Below are 11,528 nucleotides of genomic sequence, written 5' to 3'. Positions count from 1 at the left end.
TTCTACCTTGTGAGTCTGGACAAGTCTTATTTCTCATCAACTATCTTTTCTTTCAGAAATGTGTTTCAGGGAGGTGCTTTTCTACTAATTTCCTGTGCTCGGTGGCTTGTTTAGGAGATGTTGCCATTTCTGTAAATAAGGTTTCTTTAAGAATCTAGAGTTTTGTGTATTAGATTTTGAAAGGTTTCCTATGGTTTTATCTTCCCCAGCTCCTTTCTTCATAATTTTCTGGAGGTTAAATTGCTAATTATTTCTTCCTTTTCTGTAGGTGCTGTGATTGGGGATGGACAGTCAGCTGTGGCCAGCAACATTGCCAACACCACCTACCGGCTCCAGTGGTGGGACTTCACTAAATTTGATCTGCCTGAAATCAGCAATGGTAAGCTGGAAAGGGCACCAGTACTTTCTTTTAAGTCTATGCCAATCAGGCCTACCATAAGCTCTACGATATTCCAAAGGTAGCTGTATGTTTCAGGCCTTGGATTACGTGATTGTCGTGTTGCATTGGGAACTGTAAAATGCTCAGCCTTTTGTGATACTTGACTCAAAGTATACAGAGCTGTTCCTGCTCTGTCTAGCTTGTGTATTCTTGCTATCAGCAAATCCTTGCATAAATGGGGCTCTTTTGTGAGCATTCTCATGGGAATATACAATCCTTTTAAAAGAATTCTGTATCAAGTCACCTCATTCTTTTATCAACATGTTTCTTTATACCTTTACATTAGAACCTGCTTATGAATTGGGTCTGAATTCTCCAAGTTACTGACATTAGTGTGGGCTGAAGTTCTGCAATACATTTTGGGTATCAGCGCCCCGGTCTTGCAAGCTGGGGGAAGTAGGTGTAGCTTCTAGCCATTTGCAAAAGCAGTGATTCGTCCCATATCTCAGGTGAAAGCTTACTCTGCATGAAGAGTATCAGCAAAATTGCTGATTTTATTTATTTGTTTATATATTTCTTCTTCTCCCTTGTGAAAATTGGACCATAGTTTTGTATGTGTTGTATGGCATAAGCTAGCTCTTGCACTGGAGGAGACTTCCTTATCCAGGCACAAGCATATTTGATGCCTGTGGTCAGCTGATCAAGGAATGACTTTTTCGGAGCTAAAACTAACTTGACTGGAAAGGCTATTTTTAACCCAGAATGGTATCCTAATATAGCTTGCTGCACAGCTGCAGAAATGTTTGTGGCAGCCTGGAATGAAGATAGGAGGTAGATATTAATGAATGTTTCTTTGTACAATGATTTTTAGCTTAGGCCATCTCTGTGCATATGTAAAATTCATTGCTTGACTTCTCGTCAAAAACAGATTTGGTTCTGCTTTAAGGGACTGACTTTTTTAGGGAGAACAGAGAGATTCTGTTTTCAGCAAGGCTTCTGCTTTCACAGGTAGCCATTGAAATTAAGAAAGAGTTTCTCCCACTCCCAGCCCTGTCTGTTCTGCAATTCCAGAAATTACATAGCTGATGATAGAGGTCTCTGTGGGGTACTGCCCTGTTGCTTAAAGAACCCGCAACAGGAGTACACGTAGAGATGTGAGGAATTGAAATCGTAGAATCACAGAATTATTTGGATTGGAAACGAGCTTTAAAGATCATCTAGTCCACCCCACACACTGCCATAGGCAGGGACGTCTGTCAGTAGACAGGGTGCTCAAAGCTCCCTCCAATCTGACCTTGAACACTTCCAGTGATGGGGCATCCACAGCTGCTCTGAGCAAACCGTATGGGGCCATCTACATCCCTGTCTCTGGGACATCAGAGGAGCTGGGGCAAAGCCACTAAGGAGCCCATGTAATTACAAAAAGCTTTCTTACTTTATCTGTAGGAATGCCACAGTATCTGGTGTTTGTGTCTCATCTCCTTTCTTCACATTGTGTAGAGTATTGTGGTGTGATGTTTATAGCATGGTGGGAAATAAAAGCCCTGCTTCTAGCTGGTAGCTCTCGACATTGTAAAGGGGGAAGATGCTTTATATCTTGTCCTGAAGAACCATTCTCTTCCTTGGGAATAAGCACGCAGTGTCATCTTGAAAGAAGAATACTGTGTTGAACTTGTGTACCAGTGCTTTGACGTGTCTTAGTAAGTGCAAAACTTTGTAGTTCTAGTGTACAGCTGTAGGTTGAGGATCAGTGCTTCAAGGCGAACTTTTGCCACACAGTGGCAATACTTTCTGTGGTCCAGCCAGACTCTAGAACAGAATAAAGGTGAAGTCAGAGGGGGAAGTATCTTGCTGCTGAGACTTCTCTGCAAGTTTGTAAAGTATTTGCAGGGTGCTACACTTGCTAATAGCTGCTTGTTGGTTTTTTGTGCCTCATCTGGCTGCTGAGAAGGCTGCTGATTTAAAAAAAACAACAAAACAACAAAAAAAACACACATCCAAAAAACCCAAAAATCAAACAGAACAAAAATCATAAGATGTTTGTTTATAGTTTATGGAATCCAATAGAAATAAGAACCATCTGCTTCTCAGGACATCAGTATTTCAATCTTCTCTCTGTCACCTACCAGGACACTTCCATTCTGAAATAGCTTTCAGTTAGCTGGAAATTTGGCTACAGTTGCTGTTGTCATTGTGCCCTTCTTGCAGGCAGAGTTCCTGCTGCAAGCCCATCCCCAGCCCTTCTGACTCTCCACTTTGTGCTTCATAGTACTTGGCTTGTTCATCTTCATTTATTACCATTTGGAAATATTTCGTTTTACTCTGCTTCGTCCTCTTTACATGCTGAGCCCAGCTCTGGCATTTCTAGACTGTTAGCCATATCTGCCTCTGCCAAGGTCTGGTAGGGATGTATGAAGATGTAGCAGCTGTGGTCATCTTAAAACTGGTATTTGCCAGGGTTGCCTAGGCACAGGAGAAAGGCAAGCTGCAAGTGTGCCAAGGTGCACAGATTTGTAGAGATACTGTGAAACTGTGTAACAGTGGTGGTTTGGAGGATTTTTTTCTGATTCTTCATGATCTTGGAAATAAACTTTTCCCAGTAAAGCATGTGACCTCAATAGCTCCTTCACCGCCCTCCCACCCAGTCATTTCCTACAAATCAGAGGTGGTCATGTGAGAGAGTTTGCTTACACAGAGAGGGCTATTGCACTTCGTGGGACTGGATGAGCCACAAGTGGTTTGGGAGTTCAGGCAGATGAAATGATGCAGCTGAAGTTTGGGACTGCCTGCCAGCTCCACTCTTCATCAGAGAAGTGGCTCTGTGGCCAACCTCCATCTCTGAGCAGCTCTTCTTCCTGTTACAATTAAACAAAGAAAAGATAGTTTTGAAGTAGGATATTTTCCACTGGAGCAGATGCATCTGAGCAAGTGACAGCAGCGTGATTAGTGCAGTCCTGTGGTCTCAGTGGCTCGGCCCTAGCACCCCTCGGAGCCCTGGGCTCCGCAGCAGCAACCGCACTAGCGCTCAGTCCAGCAAGCACACGAAAGAGGACTCCGACGGTCTTGGGGAATGGCTTTGCAGGGACTTGAGGGATTTTAGTCTCTGCTCTGTCTTTCTGAATGGAAAAAAAGGTGGCTTCAGGTTTCTTCTCTCATTTTGCCAGTTTTGCTTTTAATAACTGAAATGAACATGACCCAGTCTTAAACTGTAATTGTCAGTCATATCGGCTTTGGGGTGAGGAATTTATTTGGAAGCAGAGACAATGCTATCTCTGGCCTAAATTTAATATTCTTCTAGTAAGTGTTGCAGGTTCTTAAAACTTCCCACAGCTAACAGGCAAGTATTGAATTGGTGAACAGTATGGAATTGGTGAACAGCCTTTCCACAGACAAAATATTTGAAAGTCTTGTCTCATGTGTATATCTTTTAAATATAATTTCTCTCATGCTACTTACTGCTTGTTATTTCAGTTTCTGGCCACTGTGGCTGAACTGGTCTAGTTCTTTCACATTTAGTCACATGTAAGGAATTTGTGCTGTTCACACACTGGCTGGAATCTGAGGAAGGTGATTTGACATTTGCTGATCCACAGTGGGATGCAGAGGAACTTAAGGAAATAAAAAAAGCATGGTAAACAGCATATAAATAGGAGCAGCTGTTAAGAAAGTGTCATCCTTTAAGGGTGTCTGGGAGTGGACAGTGCACCCAGCACTGTTTTCCTTTGGCAAACATTGCTGTTGCTGCCAGTGTTCCAGGCCTTCCCCAGCTTCAATTATGATGTAGGTTTAAGAGCTCAACGTTGGCACAACAGCTTGATTAATTTGTTCTCTGATGTTTCTTTTGATCTGTTCTGTCAGCTCAGTGGCTGCATTAACAACAAAAGAAAACAAGAGATGAAAGGGCAGCCTTGTGTAAATGATTTTCCAAAAATAGCATTTTTTTCCCCTAAAATCTTCTCTGTTGGCTTCATTTTCATAGATCAGGCCTCAGGCTCAAAGAAATCAAATAGCCTGTGGCTTTGTCAAATGCATGGGTATCTTCATCCTCCCTGTGTCTTGGGAATCTTTTAGATGCTGTTCCTTAAAATGAAACCTTGCTGAGATCTCCACCTCTCACATTTAGACTTTTTCTGCTGGCACAGTAGGCTCCCTTGGTTCTAGGTGTAAGTGCTGCCTGAGTCCCTCTTCCTTCTTAAATGAGGGAAGAGCGAAGAACCATGTCAGTGTGATTCCTATCTTGAAAGACTGAAATAAAGGGCACTCTTTCTTGTTCAGCTCAACTTACATCTGTGATGTTTTAAGTTCCAGGCACACATCAAGGGGGAAAGATAGTTCACTTCTGGCAGGGGAGCTCACAATCTGTTTTGCTAAGAGGCATTCACCATATGCAACAAACTTTAAAAAGAGCAAGACACGCAGTCACGTTGACCATCATTGTGGACTGCTCACAAAAAACCTCTGTGCTGTGATGGAGGGGTGGGTGGGAAATAAGAAATGAAAAGCCATGTAGATAGAAAATAAGTTAACATGTGCTATATGATAAATAGGCTCTTGGTGTCTGGTGATCCAAGCCCAACATTGTTTTAAAAAGACATATAGTAAATGCTAGATAAGGAAGAGAATTAGAGAGACTTGGAAAAAAAGTAGCCATGAAACTGCGAGGATATGTACAAGACATGGCAATGTCCTTGAACCTTTAAGTGGGACAGAAGAAATGCAAGCATTTCGTACCTCACAAAAATAAAGATGTGTAATTCTGTTCTTATAAATGTCCAAGGTTGCATTAGATTAAAAAATCACCAAACTTTAAAAGCTGAGAAAAGGCACGGATTCTACAGACCATGGCTTTCGATAGTTACAGGAACAAGGAAGAACATCACCTTTGCCCAGAGAAATCAGTATCTGTCCCCTCTAAAACTTCTTGCACCTCTTTGAAAAGCACCAGGAGCTCATCAGTACAGAAGGGTCCCTGGTCTAAATGACACCCATACCTTTGGTCTGGTGACCATAGTATACAATCTCGCTACTTCCAGTATTGAGCATCAAATGACAGTAGTTAACATTGTAGAGAAACTGTGGCTACCTCATGGAAACTGCATCCTGAGCCCAGAGATGTAGGGGAAAAAACCTGGATATTTAGCAGAATAGGAAAGAGAGAGAGAACAGGTCTTAGATCCTAAAGAAGGAGGCTAGACTGTATTTTTTTCTTCTAATAATCAAATTTTTTTGCAGCGGTCGTGGTGTGTTTTGTAGTTGTATCTCTGACACGTGCTCTCCCTGCTCTCTTGTTGGTTTTCTTCTTGGCTCTCTTTTAAGTAGTTAACTCAGGTTTGGCTGGGAGAGTCCCAGTATTCACCTGTCCAGGAAGTTCCCATTTCCTCCCTCACCCTCCCCTTTTTAAAAAATCGTTTAGATCACTGCTGATTAGATTAGAACTACAAAGAAATTGGTAAGAAAGGTCCCCCTTAACCACTGACTTTCCCTCCCTGCTGTCTTAGGCAACCACATCCTATAGTTCCTCTTATTCTGTCTTAAAATTGGTTAAACTCCTTGCCTCTTTCACGTCTGTTGTGAGACTGTTCTAGAATTTTGCTATTTTGGTAGAAATCTTCTAATTTCCAAACTTACTGGCTGCTTTTACCCACTTACTTACCTGTCAACGTTATTTGTGAAGAGAACTGATGTTTTTCTGGCACTTACTATCTGCTATTTTTTGTAAATACAATCCTATTTCCTTGCAATCTTAAAAAGAAAAAAGAAAAGAAAAAAAGAAACACCACCAACAAAAACATCTCCTAACAAAACATAAAATACGTGCTACATTTTCCCCAGTCATCTTCCTGTCTTTTTGCTGAATTTGTTACCATTTAGGGATTTATCTTTCTCGAACGTGGCTGACCAAAACTGTGCCTGGTATCCTGCATGTGGTCTCAGGACAAGGTTGTGTATTAGCACTGATCTCTCTATTGTAAGTGTACTCCCTGATGCAGTTTAGGGTTGTCATCTCTTTCGCTGTTATGCCAGGTGGGTAGCTTGGTCTTTGCTATGATCCCCAAAGTTGATTCTCTCTTGTTTCCAACTGAGGAGCTCCTAGGTAAAGCAGAAATTTATAAATGTTAATACGTTATAGAAGTCTTTCATTTTGCTTCTGTTCTGTCTCTGTGTACCTCAGTTCACTGTGTGGACTGATCATGCTCTGTTAATTAAATTACCTAACTTTATCAACAGAATTCATTAACCAGCTCCGCTGTGTGCCTAGCTCACTGATAAAGCTAATAAATAGGAATGGGTTTGAAATAAGTCACTGCAGAACTCTGCAGGAATCCTCCCAATTTGACAGGGATTGCAATAGTGCAGCCTGTTGCCATGCATCCTTTAGCTGGTTCATAGCACAGACATCTCTTGTGATGAGGTGGTGAGTACTTGAGTGAAGCCTGGATTTGGGAAACAAACAAACAAAACCAACAACAAACCCCAACTTTTAATTCTACCTTTTTAAAAATTAGATAGTACAGTCTTCAATCTTTGTTCTGTTGTCTTCCTGTTCAACTGGCTTCGGACTGAGCACTCAGGAATTTTGTCATCCTTTGGGCTGTCTGTTCTTTGAAGGGTCATGTATATTTTAGATGCTGTTATTACAGCACTGACAGTGACTACCATTATTTACATTTTTTTCCTGTTCAACACCTTTATGTTTATACTAGGCTGAAAATTACTGTTTTTAGCAGCTTTGAGACTGAAAAAAATGGTTGAATAAATATAGAGTACAGGTGTAGGTGGTTTGGTACAGAATGTAATTACATAGTCCACTTTTTATCCTCATCATCTTTTTCATCAGAGTTTCTTAAATGAAACAGTAGACGTTTATACTCAACCAGGAAAAGTGTCTTTGAGACCAGAACTGAAGTTGAGATTCAACAAGCGGTTCAAATCAGCAATGCTGGAAGAAGCAGCAGTCCTGTCTGCTTCCCTGTGATTACTTCTTGCTGCTGCAAGTGTCTGTGTGGCCAAGTGGTATGCCAGGTTGGGAAACTGTTCTGGCTAAAGAGTGACCTAGACAACAGTCATTAATTTCTCAGCTGTATCAGTTCCCCGATGTAGCTTTTTTTCCACAGAAGTGTTGGAAACAAAGGGCAGGAATTGTTTCTTCTGGCATCAGCGCCAGTTTGTTAAAGCATTGAGTTACAGCCTTAGTTTGATTTGCAAGTTCAGACTTTCAGAAGTATGCACAAAGCATTCTTGGCACTGTTCTTATGTTAAACTAATAAGGAGTCTAGCCCAAGTGCCTTCATGAGCTCATTTGAAATTTTAGCCAAACAAGTCAAAGCCACTTCTAGGCTGTACATGATCTGAAGATTCAGAAGAGAATTCCTGGCCTATAGAAGTTGGCATAGTGCTCCACATGATGCTACAGCTTCAAGCACATGAGATGGGGTGTTCAGGCTTCAAGCATGCAAAGCTTCTATATTGCAAATGTGGGCTTTATTTCTATTTTTAAATATATTTCTATCCTACTGAGTTTGAAAATACTGAAATCTGAAATTCCCCCATTCCCAAAATAGCGTATGTGGTTTCAGCTCCAAACCTGGAATAATTGCAGCAGTTTTAGTGAAACACTGGAGTACATTTAGGTTAGGCTGGGGGAGCAACCATAGCTCCAGCCTTGTCTCATCAAGCCACCGTTGAACTGTTGGTGGTGATGATGCTAAAAGGCCTTGGAACCTCATTGTCCTAGGAATGGCACAAACACATGGTAAGATTTAGTAGCCTGAACAGCTTATGGGCTGCATATGCAAGGCATGGAGGGGAAAAGATTTGTATGAGGTCACTCAGCAACTCACCACAGAGTTTAAAGTAAAACTTGTGTTTTCTGAATTGCTGCTCGCTGCTCTGTCTGCTAAACAGTTACTTTACTGATTGCAAGAGCATCTAAAATACTGGAGTAATTAAATGAAGGACTGGGTAGAGAAGTCTCTGCCCTTTCTCACTTGCTTTACCCAAGATTGGTATAAAAATCAGCTGTCAAAAAATTAATGTCTGTATCCGCAGGGTGGAATTTTTCTCTCATCTCCTGTTTATTGGAGATAAGGGGAGCTGGAACTAGGGGCTCTGCAAGAGAAGGGGAAATGAATTAAGTCGTATTGTTTTCAATGATACTGCTGCTGGAGTTTGCCAGAAAGTCACGATTCAGGACTTATTTAAACTGTGTTGTCCTTTACAAAGGATGGTGTTATGCTCAACAAAGGAGGGGTTTGGTAAAGTGCAATTGCTTGCCACTTGGCTGAAGGCTCCAGGAGGTGAGTAGATTTCATTCCCTGGGCTCATTGCAGCATCTTATCTCCGTTTTGGAGCAGGTTTTACATTAATCAGGGTATTAACATTTTGTAAACTTTTGGAAGAACCTGAATGTCTTGAGTGTCTTTTCCATGTACTGTCTGATCTCCAACATTAAGTTTAAACCTTGCTTTATTCTCTGTTGAACCTGAGTGCTTTAACCACTGTTCATTTCTTCCTTCTTTGCAGCCTCGGTGAACGTGCTTGTTCAAAACTGCAAGATTTACAATGATGCCAGCTGTGATATCTCTGCCGACGGGCAGCTGCTGGCAGCCTTCATTCCCAGCAGTCAGAGAGGCTTCCCTGATGAGGGAATACTGGCTGTGTATTCTCTGGCACCCCACAACTTGGGCGAGATGCTTTACACAAAGCGATTCGGTAAGTGTGCAGCAAGAGGTCAGGGTGGGTGGGAGTATGAGAAGATACCTCAGAACTCAGCCTTCAGTGTGGCTATGCAATAATCTGAACATCACTGATTGTAGTAACAGGAAGTATTTTATTGACCTTCTAACCAGCCACAAATACAGTACTGCTGAGGAGACAGAAGCTTGTGATATGGTCTGGACATGTAAGGTGCTGGTCTAGGGGAGCTGCTAAGGGATAAGGTTTTCTTATTCCTTTAAGAACTTCATGGTCTTAGTGGGAGGACACTTGCTGCAAGGAAACATCTCACAGGTTTTTTTTCTTGTGCAGTTCTCATTATTCTTCTCTACCCCTTATAAGGATAAGCTTACATTATGGGAATGCGGGAAGGGATTGAAGGAGCTGTGAGGATGAGGCATGGGGAGGGATGTCAACCTGCAAGAGAAATAACTCCTCTTCTCTTTATAGGCCCTAATGCCATTTCTGTGAGCCTGTCTCCAATGGGCAGATACGTAATGGTGGGACTGGCTTCCCGACGCATCCTGTTGCACCCCTCCACGGAACACATGGTTGCTCAAGTCTTCAGGCTGCAACAGCCCCATGGTGGAGAAACCTCTATGAGGGTGAGTGTATGTGTATTCTGTTTCTGTGTTTTCATCAGTGACTTTGTGTTGTTCTGGCAGTAGCAGAGTAGGTGGTTGCCGGCAAAGAGGTAGCATGCTCCAGGCCTACTTGAATAATAAACATGTGGAGGAATTTATTTTAGAGGTAGGCAAATATGACAGGAGAACATAAATGTAACAGAATTGTGAAACTTTACTCTGGTTTCAAATATGATAATAGACAAATATATCCTGCGTTGTGTGTGGTATCCTAAGCCTGGATGTCACTCATAGTACCTAGTAGGTATTTGTTTAGCGTAATGTGCATATTGCTTGTGGTACTACAGCTGGTTTTACTGAGGGAATTTTTCAGCTCAGGTTTCAGGGTAATTTCTTAACATTCTGAAAAGCGGGTAACCTCAAAGCAGTTTCAGGAAAGGTGAGAGCCAAGCTTCACATCATACTTGCAGGCTAAAGGTGAGGCTTACCATACTTTTCCCAAACAGGCTTTTGTTGGCTATTTAATAATGAGTTTTCTATGTATATGTAGGCCTATTTTGGCAATGGAATTATCTTTCCGTACTTCTCCTCTGTGGAAGAACTGAAGTGTGGCCCATGCTGACTCATTTACTATGAGGAAAAACGTTCATCTTTTTGCAAACTGGAAAATAGAGTTAAGAGAACACGTGTATCTTGCTTTGTTCATCAACAGAGCACAACAGCTATTCAGTGATAGTTTGGGATGGAAAAAGCTATGTGCACTTGATAATGCACAGAGAGAGTTGAGGAGGCAGAAACAGATAGTTTCTAAAGCTGAAATCTGGGCTGGATTCAAGTTTTAGGCCGTGTGTTCAGGTGACTTTTGTTGCAGGAGATGAAAAATAGCTATTCAAACCTTTTCACTTTGAGAGATAACTTGATCATAGTGGAATTCATTCCATGAGCAGCTTTTTCCCCTCTTTCTCCTGTCCCACTTTTTAATATGTTTTTTCTTTTTTAAAAGGCCCCTCTGATTAATACTACTTCTGGCAGAGCTTTCTCAGTGTGCAAGGATTGCACTGAGCCATTCATCTAGTGGCCAGCACTGGGGAGAGGCTTGTTTCTGGGCAAAATTGCTTGGTTTGCTTTCAGACTCTATAGTTGCTCTCCAAACTGCTCATGATTCAGAGAGGGTCATCTCATCTGGGCATTACATGAGCTGCTTTATCAGCTGGTACAGACCTCTTGTTTATCACTGTCATCTGCTCCATGTTAAAATGCAAGAGAAAACCCATGATGAGGATATTCTTTGGTGCACCAATTGGTGCTTTTTCTGCCCTGGTTCCAAGCCACCATTCTGGTACGAGCCTCTTAAGGTAAGAGGCAGAAATTTAAAAGTATTTGAGAGAAGCACAATTTGGTTAGCAGGTAGGGTTGATGAAAGCTCTGTGGATACGATAAGATCAGTAATTACATAGATTCAGTATCCTGTTAGAGCCTTTTAAAAGTCTGGTTTACCCTGGTACTGTGGGTTTTTTGGTTTTTTTTTCCAGTTATTTTAAGATCCTAGTGAAATCCATAGCTTTTACTGCCAAACACAGGAGTGTCCCTTCCCACAGTCTTTTTACCGTGTCATAATAAGTTGAGATCAAGATGGTCCTATTAGCTAAAATTGTGTCTCTTCCCATAAAGAGCTATGCTAGGGTTCTTTCCTCTCATCCATTCTTTACATTTGCTCTAAGCTGCAGTTGCCACGGCTTCTATCTAGTCCTTCCTTTTGGAGACTTTTTTTGTAGCCAGCTAAGTCACTAAGCTTCTGTCTAAATTTTCCATTTATATTTCTTCATCTACATTTAAAATGTATCTTCTTT

The 11,528-nt window shown here is 41.6% G+C and overlaps 1 protein-coding gene across 1 annotated transcript in view; it reads left to right on the top strand.

Annotated features, from left to right (window-relative positions):
• Positions 1–268: 268 nt before the first annotated feature.
• Positions 269–11,528, top strand: part of LOC104543586 (activating molecule in BECN1-regulated autophagy protein 1-like) — a gene marked incomplete at its 5' end in the record, with an annotated part of 53,444 nt that continues 42,184 nt past the window's right edge. The window contains 3 exons of the mRNA XM_010188229.1: positions 269–379; positions 8,903–9,091; positions 9,545–9,699. Of these exons, the coding sequence (XP_010186531.1) occupies positions 269–379; positions 8,903–9,091; positions 9,545–9,699 (455 nt within the window). The remainder of the gene's footprint in view (positions 380–8,902; positions 9,092–9,544; positions 9,700–11,528) is intronic.

This window comes from Mesitornis unicolor, unplaced genomic scaffold (assembly GCF_000695765.1).
Source record: "Mesitornis unicolor isolate BGI_N332 unplaced genomic scaffold, ASM69576v1 scaffold9457, whole genome shotgun sequence".
NCBI classification, from domain to species: Eukaryota; Metazoa; Chordata; class Aves; order Mesitornithiformes; family Mesitornithidae; genus Mesitornis; species Mesitornis unicolor.
This window is presented reverse-complemented; position numbering and strand designations above follow the sequence as displayed.